This window comes from Vipera berus (assembly GCF_964194415.1).
Source record: "Vipera berus genome assembly, chromosome: 3".
NCBI classification, from domain to species: Eukaryota; Metazoa; Chordata; class Lepidosauria; order Squamata; family Viperidae; genus Vipera; species Vipera berus.
In genome coordinates, this window is record NC_138204.1 from 119,948,537 (window position 1) to 119,971,888 (window position 23,352).

Genomic DNA, 23,352 nt, shown 5'->3' on the forward strand with positions numbered 1-23,352 from the left:
GTAGAAAGAACTGAGAACCAGGAGCAGATGTTTCACTGATTTTCAGTCCCCAGCTTATTGAAAGGAAGGAAGGAGCATTATCATTTATATCCACAATTTCTATTTCAGCGACATAAAGCTTTAATTTGCTTTCAGCAAGGATCTGAAATTTTAAGATGCATTTCTCTTCTGTTCCACAGATCTCTTCTCTATCTATTCTCTCACAGGTTTGTAAATGGCCACTGTTGGAATTAAATTCAAAGTACTGAACTGTACCTGAATTAGGAATAATGCGTAGTCCATGGTCAAAAGGCTGCTTCCCATCTATTCCCAGGTCCTTTACAACATTTCCCACAAAAGTGCCTTTGCGTACTTCCTCTGGAATAGAGTAATGAAGCTGACCAGAAATAATCTTCCAAGAATTCACCATTATAAGGCATTGTAGTAGAATTCCTTCTCTGTAGCTTCTTTTCATCATTTACGGTACTTCCAGCAAGCAAAAATTGTCCGTGCTTGTATGTCTCTTCTTTATGATCTAACTGTTCTGTAGTCTAGGTATTTAAGTAGCATAGATATGAAGGCTGAGCTTTCTGAGCAGTTCTCCGCCAGACTGGTAAACAGCGACACCCAGGGTCACAACCCAAAAATTACAGGTACTTTTTGTAATGTTTCTTTGCTTATGTTAATGTTACTTACCTGTAGTCACATATCAGACTGATGTCTCAATCCAAATTATGTTTCCCAAGATGAAACGGTAGAACAACAGTAATAAAATAGAACTTGATTACTGTTTGGTGACACACCAAAGCAGAAGTCTACCTAATATTGGAAACTAACATACAATCCATGTTTGTGTTCTTTATGTTACAAATAATTGTAATTAGTCACAGTTACTTACAAGTAATTTTTTCACTGAGAGCCACATCAAATCAAAAATGAAAAATCTTCAAAGACTTCACCATATATCTGAGTTAATACAATATATTGCAAATGTGACCCTACTTCCCCATTATCTGCAAACAGGAGCGTTGCAAAATGTGCTGGCCATATCTTGATGACTTGGATGGATAAATTGCTCCTGAGTTTGTCCATTTGGGATCTCTGAAATCATAGGCAAGACAAAGCAAGGTGGGGGAAATGAAATGGCAGTTCTGTGGGATAAATGCTAATTGAAGCACTAGCATATCCAACAGAGGTGAACTGGTATTTAATACCTTTATTTCATAAAGTTTAACTTTTCCCTCTTGGAAAAATTGTTGGTAGATTATTGGTCTTTTGATTTTGCATGAAAGAAATGAAATAAATACATTTGTACAAATTACTAAGAACATTTTTCTTATAACAACTCTAATGGGGCTATATTCTGTGAAATAATGGAGAAAAATTGCTAGACTTTATTCTAAGGCATTATTAAGGTCCTTCAACATTATTATTTGTCTATCATTGTCTACCAGTTTCCAAAAACAGTGATAACAGCCCTTGAATTCTTTTTTATGTGACTCTAGCCTTCTGTACTACATTCCACTCCTAATTTTCTTGCATGCTGGCAAATTTCATTCCATTCCATTGATGTAGCAAAAGATACAATCCATTTATGTATTTTGCATGCTAATTGGCTGGAGACCAGGTAGTGATGGGGAACAGCCCTCTTGCTAATTTGCCTTTCAGTTACAGCATTCCACTGAGCCCTTTTCTATTACTTACTGGATGTATAGTGATTACCTCATCACTATATTAACATCAGTTTATCTTGCTGTTCTACCATTTGTCTCTTGTTTTGCGGAAGTCAAGATAAAATGGAAATAAGAAATGAAAGCTATAATCTCAAACATAGTGTCTTCAAAGCAATGTTTATGGCTCATGAGCCTCTATCCCACAAGGAAATGACAAATGAGCAGAAAGCCTAATACACGTGCTGAAATAGGGTGGAAAGTGGAGATCTATTTACGGTTGACGTGGGCTGAGCATAAATCAGCCCATTAAGCAAGATGTGGGGTGGGGAGAACTCCTGAACATGAGGTGGATTTATTTATAATACTTACTTTTTGCTTGAAGTACAACTGTTTATGACCAGTCTCCTTTGAACTGAACTCAACTCCTGGTATCTCCATGAACATACTCAGTTTTTTTCAGGAACAGAATGGAAGTGGTTTGCCATAGCTTTCTTCTAGGATGCTTCTCAATTCCGATGCTAATCTATGTGCTGGTATTCCTCAAATGCCTCTCATTCAAATATTAATAAGGTTTTGTATAGGTGAAGGAAGCTCCATCAAGTATTGTCGGTAGTGGAGAATATAAGGAAATTCATAACATAAAAGTGAAAGAAAAGGAGAAGGGGCAAGGAAGAAAAGGAAAAAAGAATGTAGAGAAAATAGTTTGTTGCCCCACTGAAGACAACACCATCTGTGGAGAAATGTACTACTTTCACTCTACCAGGCAATATTATAAATAGTAGTAAACCATATTAATTGATATATAGCAGAAATCATATTAGTTTAAAATGCTCTACCTTCTCTGCAAATTTCATTCCTTTCTACTGAAAAAATATTTGTATTTTCCCTAATTAGTCAACAGGAGAATGAAATCCCAATTTAGCAACTTTCTTTTGATCTTGACAATAAGATTGCACTGTGCTTGGACTTACTCATCAACTTCAACATCAACTTCCCTCCGCCCAATACGCTCCCACAGAGAGGGTCTCCTCAGGGTGCCTCCGGTCAAAGAATGCCGACTGGTGGCCCCCAGGGGGAGGGCCTTCTCTGTGGGCGTGCCGGATTTATGGAACCATCTTCTGGTTGAGCTCCGGATGGCGCCCGACCTTCGTTCCTTCCGGTGCGATCTAAAGACGTATCTTTTTGAACAAGTTGGCCTGGCCTGATGGGAGGGGGTTGGGTTTTTATTACTTTTAAATGCGTTTTAATCTATTTAAGAGTTCTGGGCACTTGTTTAATCTTTTTTTAATTTTTGTATTCTGTTTTTAACATGTATTGCCCTGTTCACCGCCCTGAGTCCTTCGGGAGAAGGGCGGTATACAAATAAAATTAATTAATTAATTAATTACTCAGAAATGATCAAGATATTGCCATAGTCTGAGCTGCTGAACCAAATTGGTCGGTCTCTTAATAAATCTATTTCCTACTGGTTATACATTCCTGCATATTAACTGCTTAGGGTTACCTGAGTTCTAACTGTGATCATCAAACATTTTTAGCACCACCTCAGAAAGGTAGTAAAGAGGACCAGATCAAGGCTAACAGCCCAAACACTACAAAATGTTGAATTAAATTACTCCTAAAGCCACCTCCAAGTGACAGTAAAAATGTTACTTCTTCTTGTTATTCCTTTTTTCATTGTATTTTGTCTATAGCAGGGCTTTTCAACTGATGGTACGCGTACCACCTGTGGTACATTGGTACGTGGCAGGTGGTATGCGGCCCTGCCCAGCCCAGCCCAGGATAGCAGGGGAGGGAACAAGCCAAAGCAGCTCAGCGCAGGACTTGCCATGAGCGAGTCTTCAAGAGCTGTAGGGCTGCTTGAGGCGAGGCAAAGGCCCCAGGATCAGCACTTCTGGATCACACGGAAGAGAAAGGAGGAGGAGGGGGGCGGAGACAGGAAGGGATATAAAGACGGTAGTTTGGGTGGGAGAGGGAGAGAGAAAAAAAAGATGCAGCCCTGGGAAGAAGAGTCAGCTAGAGCTACACTGAAGGGAAAAGAAGGAGGAGGGGGGATGCTGCAACATTCATATGTGTGAAAAATGGTCATAAGTCACTTCAGTGCCATTGTAACTTTGAACTGTCACTAAGCGAATTGTTGTAAGTCAAGGACTACCTGTACTTGATCACTTTTTCTTTTTTCTGTTTGGTCATCAAGTTTTTGACACCTTGCCATATCCTAAAAGTGGTACAATCGGTGAAAAGGTTGAAGAGCCCTCGACTAAAAGACCGCCAATGTTCCTTCCAATCGTATGGTTCTATGATTCTGCAAATGAATAGAAATCTTAAATAGCTCAGAACTTCAATTGATAGGACATTTTGTTTCTAATATTTTTTTACTGCAGCATCAAATAACAATGATTGAGGCCACCAGAAGAGCATGAACCAGAACTTTGCATCTCCCTCAACACCCAAAGAGGTAAAAGTAGAAGTAAAGAAGAATATTTTTTTACTATATTTTGTTTCGGTTTTTGATTGCTACTATACTAGGAAAAGGGACGCGGTGGCTCGATGGGTTAGGATGCTGAGCTTGTCGATCAGAAGGTTGGCAGTTTGGTGGGTTGAATCCCGAGTGCCGCATAACAGAGTGAGCGCCTGTTACTCGTCCCAGCTTCTGCTCACCTAGCAGTTCGAAAGCACGTAAAAATGCAAGTAGAAAAATAGGGACCACTACGGTGGGAAGGTAACAGCGTTCTGTGCGCCTTTGGCATCTAGTCATGCCGGCCACATGACCACGGAGACGTCCTCCGACAAGCGCTGGCTCTTCAGCTTTGAAACAGAGATGAGCACCGGCCCCTAGAGTCGGAAACGACTAGCACACATGTGCGGGGGAACCTTTACCTTTACCTTTATACTAGGAAGAATACTAGGAAAAAATGTAACTTTTAAATATATTGTTTTATTTATATTATAAAACACAAGCAATACATTATATTATTTGGGTTTAATGGTTGACTGGTAATTATTAACACTCAGGTGTTTAGATAACTTAAACCTCTAAAGATAAAAACTGTTTGCATTGATATTAACTATGATTTCTAAAATGCTAGTATTATTAAGCATAAAGTTTCGTATGAGAGCCGGTTTTAGTCTAGTGATTAAGGCACTGCACTAGAAATTACAAAGCCATAAGTTCTAGTCCTGCTTTAGCCATGAAAGCCAGCTGCGTGACTTTGGGCCAGTCACTTTTTCTCAGCCCAACCCACCTCACAGGGTTGTTGTGGGAAAAATAGGAGGAAGATGTATTGGATATGTTTGCTGCCTTGAGTTACTTGAAAAACAATAAAGGCAGGATACAAATAAATAATTTTTTTTATATCTAGAGCTGAATGAGGTATTGATAAACAAGTGCAAACTACATTAAATTATTTTTTACATAATGAAGGTTTCTATCCTAAACTTAATACTAAATTCTCCACTGCATTGTTACTTATTGTTGTTCAGGCATATTTAAAAAAGAAAAACCAAACAAAAACAGAAGTAACAATAATAACAAAACTTTAAAAAGCTATTTTATTTCTAACTTCTCCCTTCTTGTGCTTCTATCAACTATCTATTAATAAGCATTTAGACACACACCCCTAGAAACCATACTGTGTTTATGTTTGTCGTGCTGTTTTATATATTGTACATATGGGAACTAATCTTGCTTGAATTTGGTGAAATTTCCTTTGGAAATTTATGCTGTTAATGTTGCCATTGCTGTACATTCTCCAAGTTTAAGTTTCCAACCAGATATTGTTGGAATTGTATCTTTCTTCCAGTACTGGGCAAAATTTATTCTCGTTGCTGTAGGCATGTGTTGCAGTAAATTATGATATTTCTTTTTGATATGCTCTGGAATTATACTTAATAAAAAAGTGATTTTATTTTGAATATAATTTCTGAAATTTTCCATATTGTACTATGTATAACTTTCCAGTACTTTTGAGGGTTTTTTTTACAAGTCCACCACATATGGTAAAATGTTTCTTCTGTTTCATAGCTTTTCCAACATATATTTCTGTATGAGTTAATTATCTTGGAGATTGAACCAACTTTTCTTTTAGATTGTAGCTTAGAGAAATTTTTTTGGATTTGGTTCATAATTCTTCCAATTGTTGTTTTGTGATTGTTTCTTTAAAATTTTGCATCCATTTTGTTGTAGTTTTTAATTTGTTCTGTCTCTATATTGTACCTAAGCATGAGTTTGTATATGCATGCTGACAGATGGTTTTGGTTTTATATAACATTTTCAAATTCTGATATTTTTCTTTCTGTCCATTCTTTATCTTAAGATCAGATTTTATCCTTTCAGACATCTGTAAATACATCAACCACAGGATATTTTGGCTTTCACTGAATAATTCTTGCCATATCTTTAATCTGTTGATTGAGTTTATGTAGACCATGTCTGCATATGTGATTACATTTTTCTTACTGTAATTGTCTCCGACGTGGAAGGCATTTGAAGGACAGGCCAATGGAGAAATTGTTAGGATTATTATTTTCCTTATACAGTTCTGTGCTGTTATCAAACTTTGTCTGATAATACATCTTTTTACATTTTTATCCTCTTTTGTTTCTCTCTGTTACAAATTTTAAAAATAGTGATGTAAGAATCTAAGCTGTGTGACAGCTCATCTGGAAAAGAAAATCATTTTTATTTTTCTGGACAATTTCATGCCAAAAGAAGTGATTAAAGTATGTTCCAGTCAGAAAAAAGCTAACGGACTCTAGAAGGTAACAATGTTATGAAATAAATAAAAAGCTGAGGTGACGCAGTGGTTGGAATGCAGTACTGCAGCTACTTCTGCTGACTGCTGGCTGCTAGCAGTTCAGCAGTTCGAGTGTCATTGGCTCAAGGTTGACTCAACCTTCCATCCTTCCAAGCTTGGTAAAATGAGAACCCAGATTGTTGGGGGCAATATGCTGACTCTGTAAACCGCTTAGAGAGGGCTGTAAAGCACTGTGAAGTGGTATATAAGTCTAAGTGCTATTGGTATTAAGGGGCTCTTGGAAAATGCTGATTAAGGAATAAAAAGCTTCTGAAAATGAATAATGGCTATAGGACTATAAATTTCTCAGCCACATAGCCTGTTTCTCCTCTGGATGTACATGCCACAATAAGTTAAGAGATAGAGCTATTATTATTAGATATACAGTACAACATGGTTTGCAACCTTTAATATAAAAGGTAAGGGTACACAGTTCACAACAGAATCAACTAAAATTACTGATCTTTCAATCTCCGAAGAGATTGTGGATAGTCAAAATTTGATTAAGAATTTAGAGGGTATCCTCAACAGATAGTTTTCAACCTACAACCGCTCATTTATGATGATCAGGAATTATGATGGTTTTTCAAAAAGGTGCTTTATGACCTGTAAAGCACTTCTAGTCATCACAAAATGTTGCACCATTACTTCTGCAGTCACATGAACACAGTCTGGGTGCTTGACGACCTGTTTGCACTTACGACCAGCTGCCCCCCGATCATGTGCTCACCATTTTCAATCTTCTCTGCCAGCTTCCCTAGAAAGTCAATGGGGGAGCCAGCAGGGAGGATTAAAAGCTGCTGCCACTTGCTGAGAGGAATCCCTCATATCTCTGGTGGCTTGCTGAAAGAGCTACCTGCCAAGTGAAGCTGGAGTTGTTTGGTAGGGCTCAGAAATGGAGTTCAAATCCTAAAGATTTTCACATACAGAGGAGCTGGAGTCCTTTGCTGGGCTGCAGAACCAGAGCTCAAATCTCTGTATCTGCATGCTGCTAGAGGAGTTTTCTCTTGCGCATGATGGGAAGCTGAACTCCTTCAGTGGGCAGTTCTTTCAGCCAGAGCTTGTCCTCCAGAAACAAGAGGGAGCCAAAATCTAAGCAGAGAGTGGAGAGGCAGCATGTGCCTCAGATAGGTGGGAGAGGCCATGGCAAACCTGGCACAGGCCAGGCACTATTGTCTCTCCATTCAGGGGATGAAAATCCTGCTTGGATTTTGGTATGGAGGATTTTCAGCTCCTGAGCAGACTTCCCAGGGTTTCCCACTCCTCCTAAGGTACCCTGCACTCCTTACCTGGAACAGCATTCGTTTAATGACCCATGAGATTGCAACCACAAATGCTGGAACTGCAGCTGTTGAGTGAAGCAGTCACGTGGGTATCTTGTGTAATGATCATTTGGCTCAATGACTGAGATTCCGTTCCCAATTGTGTCATCAGTCAAGGACTATCTATATATCTTGTGACTCGTCCTTAGACATTATTCCCATATTTTAGCAAAAAATAAATGAAACTGATGGAAATCATGCTGAAGAATTTGCTCTTGTTGATAACCAAAAGGCTGCAAACTCAGCTATAGATTCGTCTTTAAAAATTGTGGAATTTATGGTTTAGGTGGAGAACAAATAAAACCCAAGAACAAATAAAAGGGTTTTATCTTTTGATGATGCATCCTTGCCAACCTTACTACTATGATAACAGCAAATAGCCTCCCACTCAATTTTGATACTACAGCAACAGTAGCACTCTGATAAATGTTAGATATGGAATGGGTGCAGAATTTCTCTTAATCATTTGTGCAAAGTGCAAAGGTCTTTTATTCACTTTTACTAAATTGTTTAATCAACCCAGCATTTTTAATGAGAGGCACAAATGATCAGGCTCAAATTATCCAACTTTGGACATATTATGCAAAGATCTAGCTCTCCAGAGAAAGCTCTATTGCTGTGTGAAAACAGGATGGAAAGAAAAGAAAAGAAAAGAAAAGAAAAGAAAAGAAAAGAAAAGAAAAGAAAAGAAAAGAAAAGAAAAGAAAAGAACAACCGGCAGCAAGGTAAGTGGACTTAAATACAGTCAATATGCAGTGGTAACAAGTGTGCCTTTAGATACAGGGGTGTCAAACTCAATTTCATTGAGGGCCGCATCAGCATTGCAGTTGCTCTCAGGGGGCCGGGTGGGTGTGGCCAGGGTGGGCGTGGCCTAATGGGTGGGCGTGGCTAGAGTGCATATGGCCTACTGGGTGGGCGTGGCCAGCTCTACATCATTGGCATCAAGGGTGCCTATGGGGGCCTGGGCAGGAGTGGGACAGATCTGAGGGTCTCTGGCAGAAGGAGGGTCTCTGGGCCAGAGCCAAGGCAGTGGGGGCTGTTCCCTCACTGTTTCCAGGATGGCTTTGTGGGCCACATGAAACCACTTCGCGGACCAGATCCGGCCCCCGGGCCTTGTGTTTGACATGTCTGCTTTAGAAGACCTGAAAGACTATGTTAAGGTCAGATTCTCATGAAGGAAGTTTATCTAGATGGCTATTAAGAATACTGACTTGATGGTACAATCAGTCAATCAAATTGGCTCCCCAAATGATGAAAGTTAGGATATATGACCCAGCAAATGGGTGAGAGAAGAGTAAATGTTTTACAGTGGCCTTAACAACCTGAAAAAAAAGGCAAAGAAAAAGAAAAACAAGCAAAGAGACAAAATAATGTCCTCTGCTCTTCCATCATGTCACCTTAGAATTGGAAGGCAAAAAGGTGATGTGATTCTGCCAAGTGGATTTTATCAATCCTTGAGAAGGATTAAGGCATAATTATGTATCTATTTAATATACAGTGTTATCTGAACAAGAATAATATTTTTAATTTTTTAACTGTTCAAAATAATACTTTTTTTGCTGCTAATGAAACTATATTTGCTTTCTGATGACTCATAAGGAAAGGAAGAATGGGAATTTTTATTGCCTGCCTTTGTTAAACTGGTTACCTATAGGACACTTTGACCGCAGATCTTCTGAGAAAACTATTCTGGTTCCAATAGAAGAGAAAGCTATTTTGAGTTCAAGTATTTGATTTTCACCATTCCTAGAATGGGGATAAATATATAAGACAAAACAAAATTGGAATCCATGTTCTTTTTAGAGCTTTTCCTTCTAAAAGGAAATTATCATCCCATATAAAATAAGCCTTTGTCCTTTGAAGTAGAAGTTCAGAAGTAGGAGGCATCAGTGATAATAGTCTCATTTGAGTGTTTCTAATTTTAGCAGAGAAGGCATTTAAAGATAAACACAGATGATTAACAAATGTTACATCTAAAAATATTGGCTAAATATATAATAATTATGATTTGCATTACTTATAATTATTTATGCATAATTTATTAATTCTACCTATAATACTCAATGGAACATCACCTGAATAAATGGAAGCAAAACAGACATCGAGGTCTGAAATGAATACAGCCTTTAACAATAATTGATAATGATGATAAATTAATCATATTTACTTGAATTATATTTATAACAGTATCAACAAAAATGGAAACAAATATTAGAGCTTGATCGTAATTTATGAATAAAATGAACAAAACTCACCATGTCCTTTCCAGAATCCAAAAAGTTACCTACACTGGCCATAACAGAGGTATCAGGTTTAGAAGAAGAAAGATTCTCCACTATTTGGACATTGGGTTGCAGAAAGGTCAGTTCATTTCTCCTGGATTCAGTGGATAAACAGATCTGATAAGAATAAGGCAAAGTCCCTTCTTCATAATTTGGAGGAAATATGGTACCAGTCTTTGAATGAGAATCGGGAATGAAGCACTGAAAAAAAGTGGCATTCTTTGACCTTTGAAGTTTCATAATAAGGGCCAAAGTCACTGCCACCAGGAACAGAAAGGACACCAAAGTCAAAGTCAGAACCAAGTAAAACTGGAGCTTGGACTGATCCTCTGAGTTATTAGGTTGGGCATTCATTTCAGGAAGAGCCTCCTGGAAGTTCTGAGCAAAGACCAGGTTGAGGGTAGTGGTGGCCGAGAGAGGCGGCTGTCCATTATCCCTCACCATGATGACCAGCCTCTGCTTGGTAATGTCTCTCTCAAGTAATGCCCGAGCTGTTTGGATCTCTCCCGTTTGGGAGCCAATGATGAAGAGCGAGGGCTCTGTGGCCTGCAGGAGATGAAAAGAGAGCCAGGAGTTGTGTCCAGAGTCAGCATCCACAGCCACGACTTTTGTCACCAAATAACCAGAATCGGCTGAGCGAGGCACCACCTCAAAGAACGATGAACCCTGAGTTGTTTGGGAAGGGTACAGGATCTGGGGAGTATTATCATTCTGATCCAGTACACATACTTTGACCATGGCGCTGTTATTGAGAGATGGAGAGCCTCCATCTTGAGCTTGCACTTGCAGCTGGAAGTCTCTGAGCTGCTCATAGTCAAAAGATCGTTGAGCATAGAGAGTTCCAGTCTCAGAGTTAATGGAAACGTAGGAGGAGAGAGGCAAGTTCTTGACGTTGCTGTTAAGCATGGAGTAGGTGATTTGGGCATTACGATCCAGATCTGGGTCAAAGGCCCTAACTTGGAAAATAGACATTCCAGATGGGTTGTTCTCAGGAATGTAGGTGACATAGGAAGGTTTTTCAAATGCTGGAGGGTTATCATTGATATCTGAGATTGGGACTGAGATGGTTTTATCTGTGGAAAGAGGAGGTGTGCCTTGGTCTGTGGCTGTGATTGTTAAGTTATACACCGGTGTTTTTTCTCTGTCAAGGGGGCCATCTATGAGGAGCTTGAAGTAGTTATCCGATGATGAGATCACCTGGAAAGGTACAATTTCCCTTAGGTAACAGGTGACTTCCCCATTAAGTCCAGAATCTCTGTCGTGGACTTTGATGAGGGCGATCACTGCTCCAGGCAGAATATCTTCAAGAATGGGGCTGGATAGAGATGTAATAATTACATCTGGAGCATTGTCATTCTCATCAAGAACCTCAATCTCTACATTGCAATGTGCCACTAGTCCACCTCCATCACTTGCCCGTATTATCATCACATAGCTTCCTCTGTCTTCAAAATCAATACTTTCCTCAAGTGAAATTGTTCCATCAGTGGGATCCAAATTAAATTTCTGATTCACATTTTCTGGATTTTCCCAGAAAATATAAGATATCTCAGCATTTGACCCTTCATCACTATCAGATGCTTTCACTTGAAGCACAAAAGTCCCTCTTGGTGTATTCTCTTTCAGACTTGTTTTGTAAGTTGCCTGGGAGAAGACTGGTGGATTGTCATTTATATCAATAACATTGACTTCTATGTTAAGAGTCCCCGTTTTCACTGGACGTCCTCCATCTGAAGCTGTAAGAATCAAGTGGTGTGTGTGCTCCTTTTCTCTGTCTAATGGCTTTTGCAAAATTAATTCTGCATATTTGCCACCATCTTTGCTCTCTTGAATTTCTAGTTTGAAATATGGGGTTGAGCTCAAATGATAATCTTGAAGTGAGTTGATTCCAATGTCGTCATCTTCAGCATTTCCCAGAGCAAATCGAGCTCCTGGCAAATGAGACTCACTCAAATTGAGACTGATATTTTTCTTTCGGAAATATGGGGCATTATCATTAATATCTAGGATGAAAACCTTTATGTGGAAAATATTCAAAGGATTATGTGCCACAACTTCTAACTGCAGGATACAAACAGGTGAGTTTCCACAAATTTTTTCCCGATCTATTCTGTCATTCACATATAGATCACCACTTTTCTCATTCAAAGCAAAATACTGCTTTTCTGAAGAAACAGCAAGTTTGCGTTTTTGTAAATGTTCAATATCCAGCTCTAAATCTTTAGCAAGATTCCCCACAAAGGAATTTTTTTCTGTTTCCTCTGAAAGTGAGTACTGAACCTGCTCAGGTACCACCCAGTTGACCAAATCCCAGAATATGAACAGAAAAAGTACTTGCCTCAAATTGAGTTTCTGTATTCCCTTTATGTAGCTTGCTTCCATTATTGTCATTGCCTTCCTTGTTTGTTTTTTCTTCTTAGAGTTATAGCTTCCAATTTCACACTCTTTAGCAATAATATTGGAGGAAAAAAAATGGTCTTATTGAGTTGATTCATAAGGAAAAATATTCTTTCCGGAACATCTTTTAGAATAAAGCTTTCTGCTGCATCTGTTTTCTACTCAGTTGAAATTCAACTGACGGATACAGCTGCGGAAGAATCAAGGGCTGATCCAAGGCTGCTACTGTCCTATAGTGACACTCTGAGTCTATACTGTGAACTGCGTTTCCTGATAAAGCTTTATTTTAATTCCATGGCTTATTTTGTTACAAAAAAACATAGAATATTATTGTCTGAAATGGTTAAGGGTTTCCTGCCTGAGCAGGGGGTTGGACTAGAAGACCTCCAACATGCCTTCCAACTCTGTTATTCTATTCTGTTGTTCTGTTAAGCTGTAACTAATTTAATGATTTGTTAGTGGCATTGCAACATCAATTGCTGAACAAATGGTATACATTTTTTGACATTGTTTTAATTTTCTGACCAATGGAACTGGGGTTCCTGATTCCTTTTCACCAAATGAAACAGTCATGATCTGGATTTCACCTTCTTCATACTTGAAGGCTAGAAGATGGGAGGAGCATCAAGATATTCATAAAGTCAAAGCCCACAAATTAATCAATCAGCAGTTGGGGTATAGATTACTGTATAAACAAATAAACAATCTAGATGACTATAAACTCATAATTCTTACTAATAAATCTACACCTACTATTTAATCCCAATAATAAGTTCCACTTATTTATTTCTTATTCAGTTACTGTAGCATTTGTGTTCCAGAAACGTTTGTACGTTATGTAAGCTAGAAAGTGCATATACTGAATGTCAGCACTCATCTTAAACTTATGTTCTTTCAAATAAATCTTCTTGACTTAATTGCAAAGTAATTAGTTCTTTGTATTTCAAACAAGCTTTTGCCGACCAATTCCATGGAAAATATCTTCCAAACAAATTTGTTTTTAAGCAAACAAGCAAAAATATTAAACTAAATATTTTATGCAAGCAGAAAAAAATAAATTGTAATCTATTTCTTTAAAAAGCATAGTTGCTTTCTTTTGAACTAGTACAGGCACATCCAGAAATACACTAGGTATCAGTGGGAGGAAACTGAACAAACTGAGACATTCCACTAGTCAGGAAATAAGGAGATAATACTGTTGTTTATCCAAGTTCTGATTGATCAGCTAATTAAGTAGGAAGTCGGTGAGAGGGAAGAGAATAAGAGCAAAATGCACATGTACAAAAATTCAGTCTGCAATTTTTACACATTTCTCAAAGTAGTGATTGCCTCTAACTGAAGGGCTCTGGAGAAGCTCTTTTCTATTGCCAGTACAACAATGTTACTTACAGTAGATAGAATAGAATAGAGCTGGAAGGGACCCTGGAGGTCTTCTAGTCCAGCCCCCTGCTCAAGCAGGAGAACCTATACCATCTCAGGCAAGTGGCTGTCTAGCCTCTTCTTAAAAAATCTCCAGTGATGGAGCACCCACGATTTCTGGTTAATTGTCCTCCTGTCAGGAAGTTTCTCCTTAATTCCAGGTTGCTTCTCTCTTTGGTCAGTTTCCAACCATTGTTTCTTGTCCTGCCCTCTGGTTCTTTGGTAAATAACATGACCTCCTCTTCTTTGTGGCAGCCCATCAAATACTGTAATATTGCTATCATGTCTCCCTTATTTCTTCTTTTCTTTAGACTAGCCAAACCCAAGTCCTGTAGCAGATCTTCATATGTTTTAAGTCTCCAGGCCGTTGATCATCTTAGTTGCTCTTCTCTGAATTTTTTCCAGACTCTCAATATCTTTTTTGTGATATGGTGACCAAAATTGGCTGCAGTATTCCAGGTGTGGTCTTACTAGGTTTTTTTTTAAAGAGGTACTAATACTTTGCATGTTCTTGATTCCATGCCTCTGTTTTTATACAACCCAGAATTGTATTAGGTTTTTTGGCTGCTGCTGCACACTGCTGGCTCATAGTCAAGTGGTCATCCGCTAGGATTCCATGGTCCATCTCACAGTTACTGTTGTTAAGCTGGGTCTCACCCAATCTGTACTTGTAGCTTTGATTTTTCCTGCCTAAATGTAAGACTTTGCTTTTCTCCATATTGAAACTCATTTTGTTGGATAGGGCCCATTGTTCAAGTCTGTCAAGATCTTTTTGGATCCTGAGTTTGTCTTCTGGGGTGTTGGCTACTCCTGTCAGTTTGGTGTCATCTGCAAATTTGATGAGTTCCCCTTCATTTCCCTCATCTAAGCCATTTATATAGATATTGAAGAGTACTGGGCCTAAGACGGAACCTTGTGCTACCCCATTGCTTCCTTAATGTGTGCATACTCTTCCTGACATGGACTAATTTGATGTAGACACAAAAGTAGTCACAATGTCCTTTATTGGAGGTATGGTAAGGCAGTAGTACATAAATGCACTTATTTCTTCCAGTAGATTAAACCCTAGGTTCCAGTAGGTTAAACCCATACTTTTCCAAACTTTTTTTTTTAAAAAAGTTTCAGTTATGTTTCAGATCAATCCATATCATTATTTTAATGGCTTGCAAACATTCTGAATTTCTCTGAGTCAAGAAAGTAATGGAATTTTAGACTGAGTGCACTGAAACTATCTATAACATGGCCGTCATCTATAAATCATATTCATTCACTGCTATGACTACACACTGTATAGGAATACCTTTACATTAAAATGGCCAGTATCTGGAAACATAATTTCTCCTGTGTTGTGCTAAGTAACAACATAACTTAAAAAATTGGGGGAGATATACGAGATGCTCTTTTCTTTACATACATGATTCCCAAACTGTGGATAATGGTGTTCCAACACACTACAATAAACCTACAGCAGTGTCATGGGATATTTTAAATTTTTTGCAGGAAATATATTTGTTAGATATTTCTTTTAGCCTAGAGGCAATGCAATAAAATTATACAGAACCAATAAAATTTGGGAACCATTATTTTTATGGTGTTTTCTTCTACAATAATCTTTACAATAATCATAATTTTCTTGAAATTCTCCTCATGAGTTATCACTCAGAGTTAATAAGAAGCAGGTTTGAGCAATATTACAATCCAGACCTCATACAAACAACATGAGAGCTAAAGATATATTACCAAGAGAATATTCAATCGGGAGAATATGAATGTAATGCAGTTAGACATCTGAAAGAAAAAATTCATGTCACCAAGAAACCTAACATTAATCTAAAGTGGAAGAAATTAAGTTATGCATTTTCTTTCCTCTGTTCTATTATATCACTAGAAAATTAAAAGATACATTGAAAGGGAGAAGAATGAAATGTTTAAAAATGTTATGTCTATATCTTTCTGATACAGTTTTCATATACAGGATAAACATATATTACGAAAATCTATTTCTAAAAACACAGTATTTTCATATCAATGCTCCTCTGTGTAATTATATAAATCAATTCCTCAGAAATTTCATATTACCAATATAATAGAAAATGGTAAACAAATAAATTTTATAAGGAATACAAAACCAGATATTTAGAAAATCAAGTATTAAACTTCATTGAACTTCCCTTCAGAAGAGACTGAAGGGAAATCACTGTTGAGATAAATAAAGGCTTATAGGATCAGCACAACACACCATTAATCTGAAATATTAAACTCACCTTAACTATGGTTTGCTCATCATTCTTCAAATTTAAATCCCCACAGGCTAGGATAGGGTCACTCACCCCACAGGTTAGAGGTTGATTGGTCAGAGTATTTGAACAGTTTTCCTCATGAAAATCGCAGTGGCTTTTTCTAGAATCTCTGGTGAGTGAAATAGTGTGGCAGTAAGACTGAAGAAAGGCTCGGACTCCATCCATCCCAACAAATTGTGACACTGGGACACCACTAAAATGTACACTTCCTGACTCTAACAATTTCAGATTCCTCCACCTGTACAATCTGATGGCCAATAAGACAAGGAGGAAAGTAAAGAACAAGCAGGAGACAAACGCCACGGCAATCACCAGATAAAATGTGAGGTCTGACTGAGGATCTACAGGAGCTGAGATGTTGCTCAGATCTGAGAGAATTTCAGGGATGTTGTCAGCCAGAACCACCGTGAGAGTGACCGAGGCAGAGAGAGGCGGCTGCCCATTGTCCTTCACTAAAACCACCAGGATTTGCTTCAGGGCATCTTTCTCCAGAAAAAGCCGAGCCGTCCTGATCTCACCGGTGTGTAGTCCCACGGTGAAGAGCCCTGGTTCCGTTGCTCTGATCAGCTGGTAGGAGAGCCAGGCATTCTGGCCAGAGTCTGCATCTACTGCCACTACTTTAGTGACCAGGTAACCTGGCTCAGAAGAGCGAGGGGCCAGCTCTATCCCGGTGGAGCCATCAGCAGGAGGGGAGGGGTGCAGGATCTCTGGCACATTGTCATTCTGGTCCAGGATGAAGAGAGTCACCGAGACATTAGAGCTGAGTGATGGGGATCCTCCATCCTGAGCCTTGACCTGGAACTGAATCTCTTGAATCTCCTCGTAGTCCAAGGAGCTCAGGGCATAGACGGTCCCTGTCTCAGAATTAATGGAGAGGTAGGAGGAGAGGGGCAAGTCCCTCATTTGGCTCTCAATGATGGAGTAAGTTATTCTGGCATTTTCTTCCCAATCTGGGTCACTTGCTTTGAGGGAAAAGGCTGAGGCTCCTTTGGGGTTATTTTCTAGAAGGTAGGAGGTATATTTTGATTCCAGAAACTGTGGAGGGTTGTCATTTGTGTCCAACACCTGGAGTGAAATAACCACAGATGTAGAGAGTGGTGGTGCCCCGTCATCCACCGCTGTAACTGTAATAGAGTAAATTGGCAATTGTTCCCTGTCAAGAGCTTTCTCTGTCTCTAAACTGTAGAAGCTCTCCATTGTTTTCTTGAGCTGAAAAGGGAGGCTGCTGGGAATTGAGCATTTAACCTCTCCGTTGTCTCCTGAATCTCTGTCTCGGGCATTTAAAAGGGCAATGACGGTCCCAGCTGGAGAGTTCTCAGGCACCGAGTTGATCACAAAGGTGATGTCTAACTCAGGTGCATTATCATTTAAGTCTGTAACCAAAATCACAACCTTTGACCTATCACTCAGCCCACCCCCATCCATGGCTTGCACTTCAAATTCATACGTTGACGATGTTTCAAAATCAAGGCTCCCCACAAGGATAATTTCCCCTGTAGTCGAATTTAACAGAAACATGTTTTGATTGTTCTTGTTTATTTCCTCAAAAGAATATTTTACTTCTCCATTGGTTCCTTCATCCATATCAGAAGCTGTTACTGTAGCTATTATGGATCCTTTGGGCAGGTTCTCTTTGAGTTTCACTTCATAGATTGGTTGGCTGAAAACTGGTGCATTATCATTTGCATCCAGAACAATGATATGAATCTGTACTATGCCAGACCTAATGGGATCACCACCATCAAAAGCTGTAAGGATCAGATCATAAACTGACTGCTCTTCCCTGTCCAGTGATTTTTCCAACACTAGTTTAATAGATCTGGTGCCAGTTTCGCTTCTTTGCATCTCCAGGGAAAAATGGTTACTGGCTGTGAGTTGATAGTTTTGCACAGAATTTATCCCCAGGTCTGGATCTTGAGCTTTTGGTAAAGGAAATTGTTCTTTTAATGCTGACATCTCACTGATTTTCATTGTCCATTCCTTAGAGGGAAATTGAGGAGCATTGTCATTTATATCTGTGATTTCTACTTCAATTCCATAAAGCTTTAGTTTACTTTCAATAAGGATCTGGAATTTTATTATGCATTTTTCTGTCTCTTTGCATATTTTCTCTCTGTCTATTATTTGGGAAATTTCTAAATGCCCACGGTTGACATTCAGAAGAAAATATTGAATTGTACCTGCATTAATGACAATACGAAGTCCATGATCTAAAAGTTGTTTCCCATCCATTCCCAGGTCCTTTGCAATGTTTCCCACAAAAGTACCTTTTGGCATCTCTTCAGGAATGGAATAACGGATCTGCCCAGAAGCTGCTTCCCAAACAATCATCATAATGAAGTATTGCAGAATTCTCTGTTCATAATTCCATAATCTCTTAGTTTTCTTCATTGTTTTGCTACAATATAAATAGCATCCACTCAGGATTAAAAGCTCTTTTGATAGTACTTACTGACTGCTGAGGTTCTCTTATGCTGTTCAGGTTCCAGTTGAAAATATATTGTATCCAGGTTTGGAAGCAAAATGTGCTTCTGTTTCACTGTCGCCTGGTCTCTGTAATGGAGTGCTTTAATGTATTGACAAAACTGGAGTGGCTCATTCTTACGTTTTTGTTCCTCGGTGGTAAATAGTGTCACCCAGAGGCTCAATCCAAAACTGCAGAATATCCTTGATCATACAAATAATATACAGAATTTGCCATGGTTTGTTTAAAAGAATCTATTCTGTTTTTTTATTTAAAAAAAATAACACAAACAGGACAGTTACAGTTCACAAGAAAACAAATACATTTTAAAAGAAACAATAAAACAGGTTAAAACTAGCAACAGTGCATACGATGGATAATCAAATTCAGGGAGGAATAATGCCCACAAGGAGAAAAAAAAGTGCCCTCATCACATAGCAATTAGTTCACAGAAACTATTACAAGATTTTTCATGCCAAAGAAAAGACAAGTGCTAAGATAAAATTTTGACCATGGGAAAATTATAAGCTTGTATTGAGATAGTTAACAATCAGTCATTTTGCATGGGACTTTCCTTGAAGACAATTCTATGATTTCAGCCAGTGCATAATGCTGTGTTGTTGTTGTTTTTTTATGGATGTGGTCAATGCTCTACTGCACCCAACCTTGGTGATTTGCACTGGGTGCTTATTGCACACCTATTTTGTAGTATTGGTGTAGACGTACAACCAAACTCTCCCAAGAACTAAGTTGAAGCCTTATGACTGCATGTACATGTCTGACTTGTTTTCTTGGCAATAATGCAAAAGGGGCTTCTTCTCCCAGCATATCATCTTGCCAGGCTAAGGTGCAGCCTTGGGATTTTCTGATAATCTGAAACCCTACATAATGTCTGCTCAAATATTTATTGAAATGCATTTCTAGTTGTCTATTGGCCTGAGATTTGTGGTGATAGCTGTAGCAATAAAAATGATGTAATAATAGTAATAATAGCAGTGGTAACACGTAGTAAAAACAATCACAGGGTGAACTCTGGTATTGGGTGATCCAGATGTTGTGAACTTTTACAATACTAAGACCCCTCCCCGCAAATTACAAAAAGATTTTATTGGGGTTCTTATTGGGCAAGAAATAGCTGTACTCCTTATTTGGAATAATTAAATTTGCATCTCTGTACCAAATGAAACAATAGAAATAAAATGTAATTAAGATCTAATCTGGGTCACCAGGACCAGACGTTTACTCTACCAAGCTTTTGGACTCGTGCAGGAGCCCATCCTCAGGGAACTGGTTGGACCAAATTGGATCTTGCAACATTATCCGGAGACATGTATATTCGCCTTCATTTTTTAAAAGTAACTATTTAATTGCAAATAAGAAAAAAGAAAAAATCCAATACTGTAAAGTTAAAATGATTTTTGGGCTTCCTTATCTTTTCCTAACTTTTGAAATCTATGTTTAATTTTGAAGATGAGCACTTTATTCATCAAAGTCAGGAAAAAACAAGAAAGGGATGGTTCCTTAAATCAGCTTCACTTAAAACTTGGTTGGGGTTTCTGAGCTGCTTGACAAGGAATATCTAGTATCACATCTTCATAACTCCGGGAGTGGAGCTATTTCCAAAAGCTGATTGCCTCCTGATGTTGTTAAGGCCACTTCTCCACATTATCTATGGATATATGTATGTATGTATGTATGCTATACTTGCTTAACCACCGGTTGCTTAGTGACTGATGATACGATGGGCCTCCCCAGAGCTACCTGTGCTCCAATTTTGATGTTCTGATGGCCACATACACAAACACACCTGCGATCATGTGAATGCATTTTGAGTGCTTTGCAACAGGATCGCATTTATACCTGTTTACCACATGACCACAATTTTGGTGGGGGGGAAGCTTTGCCTGTCTCCGGTGCTTATTTCCTGCTTCTGGCAAAAGAAAATGTACCATTGAGTATAAGAATTCATTTAATAACCATAGTGTTCGCTTAATGACTGCAGCATTTGCTTAACAACCATGGCATTCACTTAATTACTGCTGTAAAATTAAGTAAGGTCAAGAAATGACCCCCAGTTAATGACTTCCACAACTTACAGCTGTAATTCAATTTTAGTTTCAAATTGAGAACTACTGGCATGATGAATCATAGGATTCCAGCAGTTTACAGCAATAAACAAATGTAAAATCCCCATAATTCCCCATAACAGAAATTAAATTAAATGAAATCAAATTAAAATTCAGTTCAAAAACATTGAGTCACACATAGAATAAAAGAACTGAATAATTGTTTAAGTTAATCTTGGTGTCCTAGTGGACTATCACCTAAGTATGAAGTAGCAATGTTCTGCAGCAGCCAAACAAGCCAATGCAGTCCTAGGTTGCATCAACAGAGGAATAGTGTCAAGATCACAAGAATCAATAGTACTGTTCTATACTGCACTGGTGAGGCCACATTTGGAATACTACATCCAATTCTGGTCGCCATGATAAAAAATAATAATTCTGGTTGCCATGATACTAAAAAGATGCTGAGAAAAAGGGAGCAGAGAAGAGTAACAAGGATGATAGGATGAACGGTTAAGGGTACTATGTGTGTATAGCATAATGAAGAGAAGGATTAGGGGTGACATGATAGCTGTCCTCCAGTACTTAAGGTGCTGTCACAGAGAACAGGGGGTTGATTTATTCTCCAAAATTCTTGTTAGGACAAAAAGCAATGGGTGGAAGCTCGTTAAAAAATGATCCGATCTGGAATTAAGGAGAAATTTTCTTTCAGTTAGAACAATTAATCTATGGAAAGGCTTGCATCCAGAAGCAGTAGGTGCTCCATCACAGGAGGTTTTCAAGAAGAGATTGGACAATCATTTGCCCAGGCCAGTATAGAGTCTCCTTCTTGAGCAGGGACTTGGTTTAGATTTTCAAGGTCCCTTCCAACTCTGGTATTCTGTATTCTGTATTCCAGATCCCCGAGAAGGCATAATAAGAATGCTCAAATGATGGTTAAGTATTTGGAGGGATCCATGCTGCTGAAATCAGGTATAGTTCCTTTTAACTCCTTATCTTTCCTGTAATGTTTAGATCTCTGGTTAGATGGCCTGCGGGCATGAGGACAAACTTCAACTGCATTTTCTTTTGGAGTCAGAGGTGAGATGCTCTATGTATGCCATCAGAAGACCTTCCCTACCTGCTTCATATAGATGTTACATAAAGGGGGAAAGAATCTTGAGTCCCATGGCACTTCATAATGGAAAGCCCTGGAGGTTGAGGAAGGGGAATGTACAACTTTGCTTCAAATCTGGTGATAACATTCACAACTCCTCTGATCCAGCACCGTGACACCTCTCAGTGGACTTTCAGAAGCCAAGAAGGACAGAAATATAGACTGCAAGTGGATGGAACTGATGCCACCACAAAGGTTGCCCCTTCCGCAAGACTAATGGGCTCAAACATATCCTGCAAGATGATGACTCAGTCACTTTTATAGGACATGCCGGATAGTGTCTCTTTCTGAGCAAACCTGAGTGGTTTTATCCTCCAGATCTCCAACAAATTCCTCATGATTCAACAACCATTCTTCTACCCTGTTCTTCCCTCATAGGGCATGTGATCACTTTAAAGAAAGCAGTCAGATGGCCAACTTGTAAGGTCCTGCCTCAGCTAGTTCTCTCAAGAAAGCAGAACTCTTGAAACTGGCATCATTTCAAAAGGAACTTTTATCGAGAGCCAGTGAAAGTGGAGAAAGCAGGCAGTTAAGTGCTGCCGTGCTGTCTGAGGTTTGGCCATCTCCCCTCTCTTCTTGGGTGGAGATCACCTCCATACTCTGCCTGATTGGTACTGATTCCACACCTGATCGATCTCTGCCTCTTCAGCAAGGATGCACCAGTTGTGGAGGCGATCCGGGGCTCCTCTGGTGATGCAGGCATGGTACAGGTTCAGTCTGTCCTTGAAGCAACTCAACAAGATATCTTCCAGCCAGCTGAGGTGGCAGGCTAAGTCCCAGAACTCCCCGATGTATTTGGCTACTGGGCACCAGCCCTGTCTCACTGTTTTGATGCAGTCTCTGGCTTACCAATCAGCCAGGGGGTTCTTGAACCTCCATCTCAGTGCCATCATAAACTGGCTGAAATTCTGGAGCTCCAGAGAATTGGCATTGTGGAGGGTCACCATCCAGTGGGCTGTGGCTCCCTCCAGGGCTAGGGTAACTATTCTCATACTAGCCCCCTCAGTGGGGATGTCTCACCCATATTCTTGCATATATGTGAGGATGTGGGTGAAGAAAAATCCCTGTTGCTGAGGGTCCCTGTCAAATTTGAAGCCTGGGGGGAGCACCTTCTATTCCTGCTGAGGGGTTGTCCCCCAAGGGGCCTGCAAGTGTGCCTTCTGGGTCCCTTCGGGGAGGGCTGGCTGGCATGGCAATCACCCTCTTGGCCAATTTAGGGGCACCCGCAGCTGTCTCTGGAAGGGGGATCCCCCCACTCCCCCCACTTTCCGAGTGGGCTATGGCCCCTCATGTTTTCAGGCTTTGGAATGCTTCCATCAAGAAACACATGGCTTGCTTTATGAGGTGATCAGCATGGTCCAATTCTTCATCTGATTCACCTTCATCGTAGAGCACTTCCATTTCGCACTTCCAGCCATGTCACCAGCTACCACAGGTGAGGGTGACTTCCTTGGCTCTTCCTTCCCAATCCTCCTTCTTCCCCACACAAGCAGACTAT

At 39.4% G+C, this 23,352-nt stretch overlaps 2 protein-coding genes across 2 annotated transcripts in view; both read right to left on the reverse strand.

The window, feature by feature from the left end:
* The window catches only part of LOC308665430 (protocadherin gamma-C3-like), a gene marked incomplete at its 5' end in the record, with an annotated part of 208,181 nt that extends 189,622 nt beyond the window's left edge, over positions 1-18,559 (reverse strand). The window contains one exon of the mRNA XM_081323460.1: positions 16,133-18,559. Within this exon, the coding sequence (XP_081179586.1) occupies positions 16,133-18,559 (2,427 nt within the window). The remainder of the gene's footprint in view (positions 1-16,132) is intronic.
* Positions 8,908-12,547, reverse strand: LOC308665431 (protocadherin gamma-B2-like; the record flags this gene model as incomplete). Its single annotated transcript, XM_081323463.1, is given in 4 exon segments — positions 8,908-9,016; positions 9,018-9,092; positions 10,026-12,515; positions 12,518-12,547. Coding segments are annotated over 4 exon segments (2,610 nt in total). The 3' UTR covers positions 8,908-9,001.
* Positions 18,560-23,352: the final 4,793 nt, after the last annotated feature.